Below are 18986 nucleotides of genomic sequence, written 5' to 3'. Positions count from 1 at the left end.
AGAAACAATAGTTACCTGACCAAAGGATTAATATTTGCACTAAAAAATGCAAAATAGAGGGAAGGCACTTAAAAACAATGTTCTCACACTGCAACAGTTTTAAACATGCAAAAAGAGTATATTGCAAAGACAGACTGAAATGCTTGAGGAAACTATGAGTGCCTTTTTCCTTGCTGGAAAACAATGGGCGAAGGGAGGAAGAGATGGAGGCACAACTGGGTTTTTTTTCCTTCTTGATTTATAATTCCCCTTGCCATCACAAAACAGATTTTCATCCTGCATCATTTTCCAGGAAAGTTAGAATCACAGGATGAGAAGAACAGGCTGATAGATAAACAATGACAGAAAACTGCTCACGTTACGAGTTCCTCACTTTATCTTACTTTGCTTTGGATGCCGAGTCAGGAAGAAAAAAAAAGATGTATCTGGGGAAATTGATCCTGGTTAGAATCATGAACTATGAGCCTGGCATGGAAAAGGCAGACAAAATGGAATCCACAAAGACGGATGAGTGAAATCAGTGCAACTCAGTTGGACTTCAAAATACCGCATGATAAGCCAACTTGCTGTCCCCTGCATAAACATCTCGTTGCCACTGTGTTTTTGATGTGGGGTCCTTTTGTAAATGTGACCTTCAATATTTCATACAGCTCATTATTTATGGTGTTTTTCCTTGCTCTCAGGCCCTGGGAAATGTCACACTGGATAGGGAATGGGCCTGGTATAAGGAGCTGAGTTCCTGTGGCATTGGACATCTTAAAGGCCCACAGCAGGCTTAAGGATGATTCACATAACCAACCCGTGTGAGAAAGGATACGTGAGGGGGCTCAGCCATGCTACAGCCACACCACCTGTTTTAATATTACTCCTGATTTGTTTCTGTGCAGATGCAACACTACTCCAAAGTTAAAGCAACCCGCAAATGGGGTGGGGGGTGGGGGTGGGGTAATTCGCACAGGGAAACACATTGAAGGTCTGCACCAAGCCTTAGAATTTACTGAAAATGTAAAAAACAAACAAACACAATACCATACTTGTTGAGCTTTATAGCCTGCTTTCATATTTACACTAATTTCCATGCATGTGTGAATAGGGCTTGGCACGTTACAGTTCAATGATCCTGAGGAGATTCAAATGCCACTCACGTCCTTTCAGGAAGAAGTACTAAGCCTATGTCTATCTAGAAACACTAAAATGGCAGCTTGGGATTTCTGCTGGAATCGTCCACAGTGACCTAGACTGGAGAAAAATCTAGAGCCACTGCTGAATTCAACGAGGCTTGTTTCTGAGGAGAATGAACAGGATTGCAGCGTAAGTCAGGTAACACGGCCATATGGTGGATTTTGTCTATGCAACTAGAGAGCCGTGTAAACATGGCCGTTTGATCTGCAAGTATTATAAACAGGGATCTATATCAGCATCAAGGGATGCATTGCACTTGAAGAGCCGACTTAAATTAGCAATCCATGCAAATATCTGTCCTTCAGAGGGCCATAAAGACTGTTTTATAACAGGTAACTATTCAAATCGCAGGTGCTTCAGCTATACCAGACAAGTACTGTACTTCCACCTGCAGAAGGCTGGCAATACAGAGAACAGCTGGATGGCCACAAATTTGCTGTTTAACGGGTCTGTAATTAAAGTACCGACTTTTTTTGGTGGGGTGGGGAGGAATTGCTCACATTCCTGCCTGATGTTGCCGAAGTCTCCTCCTGGCACATTTATTTATTTAATTTCATTTGTGAATCGCCACTTATGAAGCACTTTGAAGCAATCTTACAATACAATAAAACCACATATAAAACAACTGCATGCATAAAAACAGTCAAAACAATTTTGAATCCAATGCAGACACAGGACTCAGCAACATTGGGCAAAGAAAACGAGCCTTATGTGTGTTGTTTATGCATTCTAACGCTGTGGCACCAGGTGGCACTGTGGAGTTCTGTTTTTGCTTACCCCCTTCCCCTCTGACAGTCAGCCAAAAACTGCCTCCATATGTAAATCTTATGCAGATTTATGCCACGGACAGGTCCCCAGAGTTTTTTCAGTACCTAGCAACTCTTCCTGAGATACTCTCCCTGCAAACCATGGTCTCAAAATCGGGAGCAAATGTTACATTCCGTAGTGGTCAACAGTGCTTACGTCACCTTGTGGTACGTGAGCCATTGCTGCTGGGTGAGTCAGGCGGCAGCCAAGTCAGCATAGAACCATTGGATCAGCGCAGTCAATCTGGCATCACCCCGTTTGGCACCTCACCGCACCTGGTAAGCAGCAGCGACTCACCTGCCAGGAGGTCAGGTAAGCCCCTCCACCCCACTGAGCCGTCTGCTATTGGTGACACCTGCAGCAAGGCAGCGGTCTTAACTATGAAGAGTAGAATGAAACAGAGCTTCGGGTACCTTGTGACTTCTTGTTGTAGTCTGGCAACGCTGGGCACGTAGAACATGACCCCAAAGAACAGCAAAGGCTCGCTGGCAAACTTGTCCAGCTGCTTTTTCAGCGGTTTCTCCAATTCCACCCATCGCACTTGCTGGCTCTTGCTGTGAAACCAAAGGCCAAAATAGTGTGTCTGGAGAAGGGGAGGGAGAGTTTAAAAGCAGGTTTATTCGCTGGGCAAAGTTTACAAAGAGCAAAACCCCTCTCCCGTTTCCTCCCTCCCATCTATGTGTATTAACAGTTACCAAATAATAATAGGTTTCATTTTTAGGAACCTAAGAATTTGCCTCAGACCAAGTCAGAGCTGCAGAACTATCCAGAGCCGCTGGCACAATGTTTGGCATTGATACCCCAGGGTTTCAAACAGAGGACAATTCTCAGCCCTACCTTAAGATGCCAGGGATTGAACCAGAGGCCTTCCACATGCAAGGTACGGTAAATGCTCTACTGCTAAGCTACTGCTTCACTCTTCCATCCTATACTAAATGGCAAACTAGTTAGATCTCCAACTCTGGCCATCCAAGTTTGGGGAATAATTCATATGACTTTTCACAGTAGCTTAGTGGTTGAATTTCACACGGCATCTGGGCTTGTGAATGGGTTCAAGACATTCTGGGATTCTGGCACCAACATACACCTTGCACTTAGAATTTATGATCAAAGATTAGGAAACAACTGAATTTTTGTCAGTCCTGAGATCAGAATAAATGTAACACTTCCCCATCCTTTGATTAGGCCTAAGAGATCGCACCTCTCTCAAACGCAAGTTTCCTCACTCCGCGCACCCTCCCAAATGGCTTGATGTTATAATTGGTTAAAGGAAGAACTAGAACTCAGAAGTTGAGAAAATGCTTTCCACGCAGAAGGTCCCAGATTGGGGTGGAGTTGGGGACTCTACTGGAGACCTTGTAGGGATAGATGAACAAATAGTCTGACTTCATGTAAAGACAGCTCCCTGTATCACCACGGACATCAACCATGGTTAGCTCTAAGAGTGAGCTCATGAACCAAGGTTTGAAGCCAATTTCAGATCCTAGGTTAGGAACAAAATAACCACTTGGCTTGTTTCGTTCCTCTGTGTTGTCAGAGCAAGCATCCCATTTGTCAGATTTCAGTGTGGATTAAAGTGCAGGCTAGTTCAAGTGACTTGCAGACTGCCAAGACATCTTATGGGCTCTACATGCAGAAGTTGACCTGGCCTGGCCGATTGCTCTTACTTCAACACTGGCCGTGGAACAGGATAGCATCCACCAGTATATACTTGATGGCAGCAGGCTATTCGACCAGACTGTGATACACACAGACTTGCTCTTTAGTGGACAAGCAATGGTGTGGAAGCTCAGGAGGAAGGGATGTAGGGGTTGTGATCGCTGCCCCGCCCAGCAACACCTGCTGCCTGAGGCCTAATATTTGGGCCAGCCCTGCTGTTTGCTGATCCTGCCATGAGCTTTGGAAGCTGCAAGCAGGGCCGTCTCAAGCATGTCGGTCGCCCTGGCACCGTGGTGCGGAGATCGCTCCGGCGCCCTAGCCCTAGTGGGCGGGCGCAGCGCGCTGCACGGCTTTGCCGCACGGCGCCCCCCCCCCTGCCAGCCCCGCGCCACCCAGCCTACCCCTAGAGCCGGCCCTGGCTGCAAGGCAGCAACAGAGGATGCTCCAACTACAGGTAGAGGCCAAAGGTGGATTCACTGCACTGTCTGAGCAAGTGGGTCATCCTCTTTCACTGCCTCTTTTTCCATTATGGGCAGGACATTTTGCAGTCTTGTAACTCCACTACAGACATACAGAAAATAAAGCAAAGGGTCTGTGGAGCAGAGGTATCAATGTTACCATCTGTGAAATCCCGGTTGCTTTAAATATCCTTTCACGACCTTTGAAATCAACCAAAGGCATGCTTCATTCTCAAAGCCAAACACCAGAGATCTCAGTGAAAATATGACACTGAACGCAAAGCAAGAAAAGACAACAATGGAATCAGAGCGATTACCATTATTTCATGCATCAGGGTGAATTCGGGTTTCCAGTGCTGGTTGTGTTAAAATGAGTGTCCCGTGAGCCCAAGCCATGGGTGTGGTTTAAACTTACATCATTTCGAGGCTTTACAGTAGAACAGTACAGTAATTAAAAGCAGCTTCTAACAGAAGCAGCTTCCAGTGGGATTTAAAAATAAATAAATAGATGTGCTACAGACAGGGAAAGAGGCATAATTCTTCAGAAGAGATTCCAGAAACAATGTTACTTACTGTACTTATTTATTTATTTAAAAAGGATTATCTGAGGCTCGTCCAACATTCCAAGCAAAAAAATGAGCGAGCACAAATTTCTCTCCTCGATGCCTGGCAAGCAAGTGCTGGTTTGCACAGAAAGCTGCCCACTGCGTACAGCTCAAGACATTTATGTGATGACTGGACTGGAGGGAGTGGGGGAGGAACTGGCCTCGATGGAATGCAGCACGAGCAGGGATAACTTATCCTGCATTGAAAGCACAGTGCTTCACTAGCTCAACAATCAAGTTGCATTCGCGAGTTGTGAATTTTGTCAGTAAAAAATGGGGATGGGGAGGGTGCCTTGTAACTATTTTCCAGTGAAATACAGTGGTACCTTCGGTTCTCAAACTTAATCCGTTCCAGAAGTCCGTTCAACGTCCTGAAATCTTTTGAAAACCGAGGCGCGGCTTCTGATTGGCTGCAGGAGCTTCCTGCAGTCAAGTGGAAGCCGCATCGGAGGTTCGGTTTCTGAAAAACATTAGCAAACCAGAACACATACTTCCAGGTTTGCGGCATTCGGGAGCCAATTAAGCCGTCCGAGAACAAAGGTACCACTGTACAGAAATATCCGCAGGAGTGGAACTCTGAACATGTTTGATTGTTTGATGCCCTGCCTCAAGAGGAAACATTAACACGAAAAGGAGCCTTTTCGCTTAGGGAGAAAGAGAATGAAGTTCTCTTTCAGACCACTTAAGAGAGTTAGGACCTGACAGGAAATATCACTGAATCACCATCCAAACCGTAGGTAATGGACTTTTATGTAAGCAGAGTACGTTTGCCAAAGTTCCACTCAGTGATAAGATCGGGCCAGTTCCAAGAATAACATGACTCTAATAAACAGATTCCAAATGACAAACAGCTTGAACTAAAAATATGCCAAATTGCAGGTGGCAGATGGTCTTTCCCTGGGTTACCCTCACCTCTCGCAATTCCAGCCTCTGAGCCACGGCCTCCAGACATTCCTGCCCAGTGCTCTCCACAGAGAGCGTGCACTCAATCACGTTGTTGTCCAACAAGCGGATCCGAGTCATAAAGCAGTTCTTGCTCCGGACATTGTAGCGCCTGGTCCTTCGCAATTTCAACCCAAACGGCATGGCTGCTGGGGCAAAGGGAAAGCGTCCCTGCTGCTTCGCCTTCTCACGCTTTAGATCTTCTTAGCAAGAGAGACTTGAATGATGCTCCTCCGGTGGCTGCTCTTCTCCTCCAGGTTTGGGAAAGGTTGCCCATGCCAAAGGCAGATCCCTGCTGGGGGAAAAACACACACACACAAATGGAAAAATGAGGTTTATTTGCTTTGGGTTAAGCGGAGCAGTATTTTTGCCTTTATGTAATGGTCATTGCCTTGCAAGCACAGTTAAAACCAGCTTCCTTCCACCCAGACAGAATTATCTTCATCGCCATCGCCAATTTATTAATCACCTTCCAAGCCACCATCTCAAGGCAATTTACATATAATTAAGAACAATTACCTTGACACAAGCCAGAAGTGACGACTAGCTTTGAAGGAGCACTGAATGCATGCTCTGCCCCACATGTGCAAACACAACATTCTCCGCAGTGATGGCATTGCAAAGGTACACTGTCCTGTTTTAACTCTCTGACCGCGCCCACATGTCATGTTAAGCCGCAAACCAGGAGTCACCAAACTTCTTAGGCTCATGGGCACTTGGGGATTTTGGAACAAGTACCATGGGTATCACACTGTTGTTTTTATCCCACTTCTCCAAATTAACCTCCATCCCCAACAGAAAGTGTATACACACACACACACACACACACACTTTGCTTTGCCAAGCAATGCGGTTCAATGTCGGATCCAGTAGACTTAATATGAGCCTTGGAAAGCAGGCAGAGAGCTGAAGGAGGAAACGCAAAAGAGCATCACACTTTTTCTTCTTCTGTTTGTTCTATGAATAAAATTGTCACCATCCTCACCACCTCATGATTAAGGGGGCAATGGGGGCAGGGGCATTCAGAGCCCTCATGGATGCCAGAGGAAGACCTCATGGACATTATTCGAACCATAGGCAACTTGTGGGTGACTCCTAATGGTTATACTGTAATAATAATTCTCTCCTTCTTTCCCCCATGACTGTAAACCAGGGGTGAGGAACCTGTGGCTCTCTGGCTCTGGTTGAATTCCAACTCCCATCAGTCCCATTGGTTGGGGGTTATTTATTTATTCCCTGCCCTTCATCCCAAGGTCCCTAAGAATGATGGGAGCTGGAGTCTAACAACACCTGAAAGGCCACAGGTTCCCCATCCCTAGTGCAAACCATGGTTTAGAGCTACATGTACAGCAAATGCTAACCCTGTTCCCTCGTAAACCTGAAGTGGAAAACATGGCTCTAAGACTAGCAGCAGTCATGGTTTGCATCTAACTCTAAACCATGATTAACTCTGACACGAAAGGAATTCACTCTGAAGGAGAGAGCAAAAATTGTACAGTGGTACCTCGGGTTACAAACGCTTCGGGTAACAAACGCTTCAGGTTACAAACTCCTCTAACCCAGAAATAGTACCTCAGGTTAAGAACTTTGCTTCAGGATGAGAATTAGAAATTGTGCTCCGGTGGCACGGCGGCAGCAGGAGGCCCCATTAGCTAAAGTGGTGCTTCAGGTTAAGAACAGTTTCAGGTCCGTTAAGAACGGACCTCCGGAACGAATTACCGTAAGTTCTTAACCAGAGGTACCGCTGTATTTGTTCCCAAGGACAACTCGTAATTTGCAACCATGGCTTATGAAAAGCCAAGAAGAGGTTGTGTTGGATTAAAAGGCATTCCGAGCACTAAATAAGAATTAAGTTTCTTGGAGGAAAAAAACCTCAAGTTCTAATATATGCCTATAGCTAACGAACATTCTGCAATATGCCCAAGACAATAAATAGCTTGATATGAAGTAGTGGGAAGAATGAAAGGAAACTCAACAAAGGTCACAGAGGATAGGGCTACGTAGTGCCTGAGCTCTGCTTTTGTAAACTGCAGTTTTGCCAGTGGACTTTATCTAAACTTATTGTTTAATTAAAATACATTTCCATTAACTAGATAAGTCACACCCTTAGACTAAATTAACTATTTGATAGTTCTCTGTTAAGATAAATAAATATAACTTCCATTCTTTTTGGCATTCAGAACTTGGCAGGAAGAGAAAGAAGGAAAACGCAAACTGCAAACACTCTATACAAAATGTAGAAAGAAAATGGATAGATGGAGGCTGCAACCCTATATATCCATATACCTGGGAGTAAGACTCATTGAACTCAATGGGGCTTACCTTCAAGTAGACATGTATAAAATTGCATGGCCAACACCAAGCAAGGAGGAGTCAAGATGTCATCATTTTGCTCCTATTAGAAACTACGAATTCTTAAAAATAAAGAACAGCGCATTTTTCTCCTTTGTTCTCTTATGGAATTAAACTCATGAAGCTTATTCATCAGAGAAACCATGAGACATAGTAAACTAGTATTCCAAGAACTTGTTTGATTTCTTGCCATGGAATGTGCTTTACAACTTGTAACACAAAGCAAGTACAATTCGATATAAAGGTTTCTTTTCAAAAAATGAAAAACTAAGTACATAAATTTATCTTAAACAGGCCTGCCCAAATGCTCTGTGCATCTGTTCACAGTGAAGGCACAAGATGCTATTTTAAAAATGCCGTGAGAAACATTCCCGTGAAACAAGCTGTGCTTGTACAGGATGGAATGTAATACTGATTTTGGTCACCTCCATCGAATAAAACACCCTTCAGATGGTGCCAATCTGTACCTTTAGATCCCGCAAGGGGGGGTGGGATTTACAGGGAAAGTGTTGGAAGCATTTTAGACATGCCTTGACTCAGTTACTTTCCCACTCCTAGATCAGGGGTGGGAAGATTGATCAAGATCCACAGGAGGTAGGAAAGCAGGTAGATCTGTGGGTGCTTTGCAGTGGTCGGGAGAGTAAGTCTCTGACTCGCAATTCCTCCGCAAACAAAGCTGATGGAAAGAAATAAAGCTTAGCAGGAAACCTGGAATGATCTTTTCGTGTGAAAGGACTGCAAGCTCAGTTCTGTTGAGGATAGAGAAATCCCTGAGCTGAATGTGTGCTCATACACGCCCTAAGCCTATGCCCATCTACCGTATGTGGATGCCTGCTCTCTTCAGCCACTATCTTGCAGCTGACTTTGACTGGTGGACCCTGAGGTTCTACTAAAACAGGGCTGGGGAACATGTGGTCCTCCAATGTTGCTATACAGTCGTACTGTAGCGTGGAACCTTACTTCAGTGGCTTCTCAAGGATCACAGAAGAGGTTGTGAAGAAATAGGAAGTAAGTTTATTGCTGACAGCAATAGGCCCAGAACCCCAAGGTTCTGGACCCCGATCAATGGTTGTCCAGGGGTTCATCAGATATTACATATTCATATATTGCATTAAGCATCAAGCCAATGAGCTTCGGACAGCACCTCAGAATCCCTCCTTGTATCTGTGGCCTCATGAGGGGATTCACTTCTGCTTTCTTGTACTGACCTTTGGGGCATTCTTACGCTTTCCCCAAGTTACCCTGTTAGGCCTTTGATTTAGCTTAGCAAGTGAATAAATCTCCTGATGTCAGGGTACCTTTGTGCCAGATATATTCCAGGCACCCAGTCTCAATGTGTCACCCAACATCCTGTTCCAGCTGAACCTCTGGGGACATGGGACTATATAACATATAGTAGTTGACCTCCTCCTTGGGCCATCTGTTTAGCTAAATGTGTTGTTCTGCTAATTCAGCTGTAAATCGCAAGAGCACATTGTAATATGATTTCTTACAAGGCACAATCTTAAATACATAGGGCCTTCTCGGTAGTGGCACCCACCCTGTGGAATGCCCTCCCACCAGAGGTCAAAGAGAACAACAATTACCAGACCTATAGAAGGCATCTTAAGGCAGCCCTGTTTAGGGAAGCTTTTAATGTTTGATGGATTTCTGTATTTTAATGTTTTGTTGGAAGCCGCCCAGAGTGGCTGGGGGAACCCGGCCAGATGGGCGGGGTATAAATAAATAATAATAATTATTATTATTATTGATGATGATTACACAGAATACAAATTTATGAGCATATTATGATAGAAAAGCATAAAGATAATAGGTAAAAGTAGGATTATATATGTTTCCTTCAGGTAGGGTGCATCATCCCTCCCCTTTTGTAATGGCTTGGCGACCTTTTCCCCATTTCCCTACTAGGCATGTGATATAGCATCGGCAAGCAGAACCCAAAAAAATCTCCCCTTTTGGCCAGCTAAGCAAAACCACCCTTGGTCCCAAATATCCTGTGTGCCAACGCGGCTTCCAATTGCGTGCTGGAATCTCCTGCAGCCAATTGGAAGCCACACCTTGGTTGAATGTTTTCGGAAGTCAAATGGACTTCCGGAATGTATTCCGTTCGACAACCAAGGTACGACTATACTACAAACCTCCCATCATTCCTGGCTGGGGCTGATAGGAGTTGGGAGTCCAAAACTTTCTGGAGGGCAAAAGGTTTCCAACTCCTGTACTGAAAGAGCAAAGTAGATCTTACAGGCCTAAAGACTTGAGAGCAGAGGAAAGTCTTCTTAGGAGAATTAAAAAAAAAAAAAACTTTCAGGGAACAGTTCCTGAAAGGCAAGCCAGAACCACAAAGCATGCAAAGCTGAAAACTTTCCTTGCTTTAAATTTGAAAGGCGTACGAACTCCTTGGTACATGGTGGCATCTGTTAAAGTTTCATTACCAGACGGTTCCCATGGTGTCTGTCTTGCTGCTATCTCAGACCCACATTCTGGATGTAGCAGCTGCTAAGGGACAGCCAGGATTTGGAAGCTTCTGCGAATAAACTTAAAGTAGCTAACATGCACCAGGTAGTTTGCCTCTATTGATTCTCCAGGTTATTCCTTGGCATGCTCTGCCTGCATAATTTTTGTTTGATGTTATCTTGCACTATCTGAAGGAAACGTTAACGTAAGGCTGACTGACTAGAACAGTCAACCACACCACGTTGCAATGTTATCTTGCAATTGTATCATAACTTAGCTGGCATGCCAATCTTGGAGAAGGTTGGCTTATGAATTCCTTGATGTGCCGCAGCAACTCTTTTGCATAAGCACAGAATAACAGCAAACAAGTCTCACTAAAGTTAAACTCAGCAAGGTGTATTTCCCTATAAATCTGCACTAGGAGTGCAGCTTTGGTAATGCCTTCCATTGTTTCCAGCAGGGCTTTGGGTGACTAATTTTCTGTCATTCAGGTCAACATGTTAAATGCAGGAATAGCCTATGACCATTCCCAACAACCTCCTTTATGTCATAGGCTTATGGTAGCATAGTGTGCCATGCTGTGAAACGCACAAGCAAGTTCATCTTAGATATATACAGTACATGCATACATGTTAATATATACTCTTTCCCTTTTTAAAAACATACAGTAATATTACTAACAGCCTCTGGAATTCTTCCAGCATTCCGTATATTACAGAACTACAGCACACCTATCTGAACTATGCAGTTCTGGGCATGGCATGGATAAGGGGATAATTAGCACAACTTGCTTGATGAGGTGCAAGCCTGCACTTTTAAGAGAGGGCATTAAAGAAGTGCCAAATTCCAGAGACAGGTCTCATCTGGAAAGATTTGCTTACTTACCTGCTGTTGGAATATGTAGCTCCAAGAATAAAAGCAGGTTTTTAGAAGGAACAGTTTTTCAGCTAACTAGCAGCTTCTAGAGCTTCCCGTTTCAAGTTAAGATTGATTTAGCCAATATTTTTTTTACCACATATGCAAGGCTTTGTTCACTGTCTTTGGGAAGCTGTCCGGTCTCAAGTGCTCCAGCAGGGTCCATTGTGGGGAAATTATAATGGCAGGTAGCTTCCCTGATCCTGCTGCCGCCACCAGATAAGCCCACAGCTGGGGAAGGGACCAGCCAGACAACAGGATCCCTGGCTACTAGCCATAATGGCCATGCTTTGCCTCCACGGCTAGAAGCAGTAATGCTTTTCTGAATCCCAGTTGCTGGAAACCACTATCCCAATTCAATTCAGGACTTACCACAGTTTGGCGGGGGAAATGTTAGGAGCTTCAAACTCAGATCTTGTTAAGTTGCACATACTATGGTCCTACCTAAGCCTTTCTTTCTAGTGGAAAGCACGAAAGATGCTCTCAAGTTGCCACAGCTAGCTGTGACATTCCTTTTTAATGTTGTTGTTTTTTCTGGCACTTCTCGCCAGCAGCAGCAGCAGCAGCAAACAAAAAGGCTTCCCTCTTGGAAATATCCCTAGTATATTCATTCATTTCAGGAATGCTTTGTTCCTCGTGGTTCCACCCCCAGGGCTGTGGGGAGACAGAGATTATGGCACTCTTAATCAGTACTGCACAGTTAACCATTAAGTCAGCACCCTGGGCTACATGGGCTGCCCAGCAAAAGTGAAGGAAACCTCCTTGTCTGAGGGCCGCTTCACGGTTTATTCAGCATTCGGGTTTGCAGTGGGAACACAGTTGACGACACACCTGTTTCCTTTGGCAAAGATAAAGGGCATGGAAAGGGATGTGTGCCGTTAAACATCCATTCATCTAGCTGCCCTAATCAAAAAGAGAAATCTTCACGGTAAGAGCACACAGGGATGAAAGATACTACCTGTCACAACAGCCACATAAAATGTGGGCTGGAGCTGTTTTGCAATGAAACAGTCTCTGTTTCTTTGTTTGTTTATAAGATTTCTTGATACCCACCCTTCACCATAAGGTCCCAGGTCAGGTTACAGCAGTATACTCATGCAATTTAAAAGAATTGACACAGCAAAGGAGTTTATACGCAGCTGTTAAAAACAAGTAAAACCATTTCAAATGGAGAGATGTAGAAAACAACGTTCCACCAAGGATCAGTACTTGGACCTGCGCTTTTTAACTTGTTCAGAAATAATAATAATAATAATAATAATAATAATAATAATAATAATAATGTCTGGTTTCCCCAGACACTCTGGGCAGCTTCCAACAGAAAAATAAAATAAAACAATCCATTAAACATTAAAAGCCTCCCTAAACAGGGCTGCCTTCAGATGTCTTCTAAAAATCTGGTAGCTGTTTTTCTCTTTGACATCTGGTGGGAGGGCATTCTACAGGGTGGGCGCCACCACTGAGAAGGCCCTCTGCCTGGTTCCCTGTAACTTGGCTTCTCGCAACGAGGGAACCGCCAGAAGGCCCTCGGCACTGGACCCAGGAGTCAGAGGTGAGCAGTTAGGTGGCCAAATTTCCTGACAAGACTAAATTGTCCAGGGTCACTGAAACACAAAGGGATTGTGGAGAGCTCCAAACGGACATCCCCAAACTGAGTGACTATGTTGTGAAACAGCATATGCAATTAAATACAAACAAATGTAAAAATGATGCTCGTCAGGTCAAAAAATCTTAACTTCACATTTACACTCATGGGGTCTGAACTGGCAGTGACTGACACTTGGGGGTAGGTGGTAGACAGCTCAATGAAGATGTTGAGCCTGTCTGCACATCCGCTGTGAAAAAGGCTGGTTTTATGCAAGGGGTCATTAGGAAACGAACTGAAAATAAAGCTACCGATATCATAATGCCGTTCTAGAATTTTGTGGCACAATTTCATTTGGAATACTGTGTACAGTTTTGATAGACTCCCCTCAAAAAAGGATATTGTAGAGTTGGAAACAGTTCAGAAAAGTACAACCAAAATGATCAAGGGGAATAATAATAATAATAATAATAATAATAATAATAATAATAATATATTATTATTTATACCCCGCCCATCTGGCTGAGGAAAGACTGCAGTATTTGGGACTTTATAATTTAGGGGAAAGGAGACCTAAGAGGTAACATGATAGAAGTTCGTGCAATTATGCAAGGCATGGAGCAAGTGGATAAAGAAAAGCTTTTTCTCCCCTTGTCAACACACTAGATCTCATGGATGTCCAATGAAGCTAAATGTTGGAAGATTAAGGACAGATAGAAGAACGTTCTTAGTCACTGAGCACATTGTTAAACTATGGAACTCACTCCAACAGGGGGAAGTGATGGCAAACCGACTTGCATACAAGTTTGTGGAGAATAACACTATCAATGGCTACTACCCACAATGGCTCTGCTCTGCCTCTACACGGTTGAGGGCGATAATGCTTCTTAATACCAGTCTCTATAACCACAGGAGAGAAGAGTGCTCTTGAGCGTGCGGCTTTCCCACAGGTATCTGATTAGGCACTGTGATAACAGGATGCTGGAATAGATGGGACACTGGCTTCATCCAACAGACTCTTATGTTCTTTTGAGTTTCATAATTTAGGGGCTGACGCAGACAAAACCCACTCCCATCCCCACACTTCTGAGGGTGGTGGAACTACCAAGAGAGCAATTCAAGTAGATTAAACTTTCTACTTCAACTAGTCTGCAGGGATGCATAACAAGGTCATGTCTCAGGGCATATTTTTAGCAGAAACTTAAACCTAGTTTACAAGGAATTCCCGCACCGTAAGGAACTATCATTTTGCAAAGGATTTCTAACGGAGAATTCGTATTCCTTCACCAAACAATTCCCAGGGTTATTAGGTAGAAGTATATAGCTGTTATCCTTGGTGGCACCACCAATATTTTCCTTGCTGCTTTTTCCTCCCAGAAAGAGAGGGGGGGGGAGAAAACAGAAATAAAAGTAGGTCAAAGAGAGAAGTTGAAAACTAGAGAAGGAAGTAGAGGGGTGTACGGAAAGAGAAAGAGAAAAGATATACAGTACAGAAATTAAAGGTTGGTCTCCTCTTGCAAATTGGAATTAAAGGTTAAGTCCTGGGTCTGAAAAAGATCCACTGGATAAGTGCACCTTATACCTTATCAGTCCTAAAGATCAAACATCAATTTAAAACTCATCATTTTGACTACGGTAAGCAACTCTGTTGTGAACCAAGCCTTAGACATCTTTGTGGGATAACTTCCCAGTGCATCTGATATATGCACAGTGCAATCCTTGGCTACTCAGAAGGAAGCCCAATTGACTCCAATAGGACTTACAGCCAGCTAAATGTACGTACAGTGTAGGGTTGCAGGCTCATCAACAGGAGAGGAACACTTTAATTCTTTCTTTGCCAAGAAAGTTGGAAGCATATTATCGCCGGTTAAAATTACAGTGTGAGTGAAGTAATGACACAGTACAGGGTGGCGAACCTTTGGCCCTCCAGATACACTTGGGACTACAACTCCTATCATCCCATGCTGGCTGGGGCTGATAGGAGTTGCGAGTCCAGCAACATATGCAGGGCCGTAGCGCAGCCACCCCCTGATTTCTAGAATATTCCCCAGCCTATACACTGAGGCCTAGCTGGTTTCAGGCCGCAGAGCTGCTATGTAACTTGGTAGCTTCTGCCCTTTTCAGAGCACTGAATATGGGCAACACTGAGTAGAGAATTGGTTTGTTTTAATTGCTTTAATTGCTTCAAAAGCTGGGACAGGAGAAGCTGCATTTCTGCTTGCTTCTCTGTCTCTGTGAAGGGCAGAAGTTCCATTCCCTTTCTCCCATGCCTCTCTCCTCTGCTCCCCCAGTTTGTAATTAAATCCTGACCAGTCTAAATCTCATAGAAAGCAATCACTAAAACCTTTTCCAAATAACTTCGCTTGCATGCCTGCATAGAATGGCATTCTTAGCATTAATTCACAGTAAGCCTTGATATAAATCACACAGAGCTAACAGCTTATGAACATAGCTGCCAAGTTTTCCCTTTTCTCGCGAGGAAGCCTATTCAGCATAAGGGAAAATCCCTTTAAAAAAGGGATAACTTGGCAGCTATGCTTATGAATAAGTGTGCTTGTTTCAAAGGCAAACCACACTGCCACCTCTTTTGAAAAGCAAAAGCAACAGTTCAGAAGTGAGCTAATGGCCTTCTCTCCCTGCCTCATCCCCCCCCCCAAAGTATTATAGCATTCCTCCCCCCCCCAATGCATAATGTGTGGGCTTAACTAGCCTGATACAACTAGTATACTTACAATGAAGATTTATTGCTGAAATAAGAAGGGCAGGGGGCAATCCTTACTTGAAATTACTGCCTGCTGCCAGTGAACTGGAATGTTTTGGAAAAGGACCCCTTAGTGTTAACACTTCACCCCAATTTGTTGCATTTCTATCCATGCTTTTTCTCTGAGGAGCTCAAGGTGGGGTACATAGCTTCCCCCTCCCTTCATTTACCACAACTACCCTGTGAGGTAAGGTTAGGCTGAGAGGCTGCGACTGGCCAAAGTCACCCACTGAGCTGCATGGCTGAGTGGGGATTTGAACCCAGGTCTCCTATGTGCCAGTCTGACACTGTAACCCAGGGTAGTCCATGCAGTCACATGCGGTCCTCAATGCCATTTTTGGTGGCCCTTGGCTACATTTGACGCACACACCTCGCTGCATTCCTCACACTGCCTTCCTAAAACTGGCTAAGTGAATCCCAAAGCCTAGTTAGGCCTTTCCCAGCTTTGGGAAGGAGTGAGGAGGGCTCTAGGACCCTGCCAGAGCCTTGCATGTCCTTCCCAAAGCCCAGTGCCTCACTTAGGTAGGTAGCATGAGGACTGGACAGGAGGGGGGTGCACATCAAATTTTAGCCTTGCTCCCTCCCTCTGCATGACAAAGCAGTGCACGACCCACCGTTTCCATGACGCAGTACTCTTGCAGCCCACTTGGTGTGAGAAGTTGGACCACCCTGCTCTAACCACTACACCGCACTGCATTTGGATGCCGTAATAATCATCTTTGAAAACAACGAGATGGGAATTTATGAATACACCAGCTATAAAAATAGAAATCAACAACCGCTTATGAAGAGGGCAGAAAACTATGAAAAAGAACAGCAAGGGTTCTTTCAGGGAGATGGTCACAATTTATATGAATGGCTGAAATAACAGGCTTTGGGAGGGGGCAAGTCTATGGTTGTAAGTCTCAGTGCTGTAAAAGCTTCCAGGGAAAGCAGTGCTATTCAGTGGACACAAGCGACTCGATGAGGCAACGGAAAACTGCATGGAAACAGCATCCCACACATATGTATTGGGAGGCATGAGGCAAGTGGGGTGAAGGGGAAACCCCAGCTTCAGAAACTGGCCCACACACTTGGCACAGCTGCCCAAGGAGGAGGAGGAGGAGGAGGAGGAGGAGGAGGAGGAGGAGGAGGAGGAGGAGGAATAGTTCTCTTGGTTCAGGAACCCTTTCATCAAACAGCAAATTAAATCTGCCAAGTGCTTACAAGAGCACAGTGTCTGCATTTTTGGCACTCTCTTTGCGAATTCCGAAGAAGTGGCTGAAATTTAAAAGCTCCTTTCAGGCGCTTATGTGGGCCAAATGTAATTGATCGTTAGTCCAGATTTATTTACCTATATCCCTCAAAGAACTCAATGTAGCACGGTCCCCTCCAATTCTGTCCTCCTGACACTCTTGTGAGGTAGGTTAGCCTGAGAGACGGTGACTGGCTCGGGATCACTCAGTGAGCTTCATGGCTGAGTGAGAATTTGAACCTGGATCCCCCTGGTCGTAGCATCTGACACCTTAAAACATACTTCCCCAGCATGGTGCCCTCCAGCCAGCATGTCCAGTGGTCAGGGATGAAGGGAATTGTAACCCAAAAGGTCTAGATAGCACCAGGCTGGGAAAGGCTCCTGTAACACTGCACAACACTGTCCCTTGGTTGCGGCCAATGGATGTAAAGTATTATACTGTAAAAATAAATAAGAAGAGCAGTTTGTGTGGCACTAGGAAAAGTAATTGTCCTCTGTGCTGCAGATTCATATCCTGACAAGAGGGACAGCTGCAATGCAATGGGCTGTCTCTTTCCCTGGCCAATGGAGTGATAAAAGACCTGAAGTTATAAACTCTAAGGATCTATGAGGATTGATCACATAGCACTAAACCAATTAAATTATCGCTTGTCTCTTAACTTGCGCTAGGTTAGCCATTTGACACAATGAAACAGAGCTTCCCATACAAATGTTTTATTTTAATTCGCTTGACAGTTTATTGGCAGTGGGAACTACTCAAGTGTAATAGGACAGCGTTCAAGAAACATAACTGGAAGAATATCAAATTACCACAAGCAATTCCACTGATGGGTTTCTTTTGGTAACCACAGTTGTGTTGCATTCCGACATAACATTAAGTGGAAGGGGAAAGAGAAGGGGGGGGGGAAGTAGGAGCCCAAGACTTACCAAAGCTGATTCACATAATGCTAAATCGTAATTTAGCTTTACGTTCAAATGAGACGTACATGTAGCATGCTCCTTTGTTTGGGCCAAATGGCAGGGTTAAAGATGTTTTAAATTCAAAAACTGTTTCATTGCCCTCCCCATATTTACAAACAGCCAACTCACTCAAATTATTTTCATTTTGGTGTAATAATTTGCAGTCTGTCAACAAACCTCCTTGATAACTTTCCAAGGAAGGTGGTGCCCACATCTAAACATACTCTTTCTCCTCCAGATATTTAAATAATGTTGTCCCAGTTCATTATACTGTACATACACTACTTCCACTTTGCGGTTGCTGCCAGCTTGCTGACCTATGATACCTTATTTTAGCCATCCAACACAAGTGGCATTTTTAAAATAAAAATAAATGGTAGTTTATTACTACAGTGCTGCATATTTGCCTACAATTTATCCTTTCTTAAAAAACAAAAAAAAAAAAAACCCTCATCTTCTCCACCTACACAGAAATATCCCACAAGCGGTTGTTTCTTACCATCGCTTTCTCTCTCTAAATCTGCAACAGGAGGGAGAATTGTTTGCCTTTCTAAATTTAGATATCCATGGATACATACAATATTTTTCTCTGTTTAAGCTTGGCAGCTCAAACTGATATGGAAAACAAAAGTGCATTTCATTACAGGAAGTCAGTCTGTGCTCTTGATTTACAGAAGAACAAAACAGTACATGCTATGGCATCAAATCAATATAGGGAGGAAATATTCTCAAAAGAGATTTGCATCTTCCTGGCCTCATGTTTTCTGAAAAGCTACACTATTTAAGGGAGGACTCCATACTTGGGGTTTTCTCAACATGTATCCACCCTCCCTGGTGCCAAACACTCCAGCTCCAACATCTGAGAGCCCGGTTGAGGTTTGGGATCTTTTCAAGGTAAGTACTGGTTAAACCCTATGGAAATGATGGAGAACAAAACCCACAGATTCTCATTGAAAGGCTCAGCAATGAGATCGAGAGCACCTAGCTTACACATCATTTACCGTGTTTCTCCTAAAATAAGACACGTCTTATATTTATTTTTCCTCCCAAAAAACACAGCACGGCTTATTTT

The 18986-nt window shown here is 44.1% G+C and overlaps 1 protein-coding gene across 3 annotated transcripts in view; it reads right to left on the bottom strand.

Moving 5' to 3' along the window:
- Nucleotides 1-18986, bottom strand: part of PTPN14 (protein tyrosine phosphatase non-receptor type 14) — a 114723-nt gene that overhangs the window by 63184 nt on the left and 32553 nt on the right. For 2 of the 3 annotated variants that reach the window (XM_035111317.2, XM_035111319.2), the window contains exons 2-3: nucleotides 5624-5948; nucleotides 2403-2572 (exon numbers count right to left, since the gene is read on the bottom strand). In XM_035111317.2, the coding sequence (XP_034967208.2) occupies nucleotides 2403-2572; nucleotides 5624-5797 (344 nt within the window). In that variant the 5' untranslated portion in view covers nucleotides 5798-5948. The remainder of the gene's footprint in view (nucleotides 1-2402; nucleotides 2573-5623; nucleotides 5949-18986) is intronic. The other variant, XM_035111318.2, reaches the window with a different exon arrangement.

Source organism: Zootoca vivipara, chromosome 3 (assembly GCF_963506605.1).
Source record: "Zootoca vivipara chromosome 3, rZooViv1.1, whole genome shotgun sequence".
Taxonomy (NCBI): Eukaryota; Metazoa; Chordata; class Lepidosauria; order Squamata; family Lacertidae; genus Zootoca; species Zootoca vivipara.
Note: the sequence above shows the minus strand (reverse complement) of the source record. Positions and strands in the feature narration are given on the sequence as shown.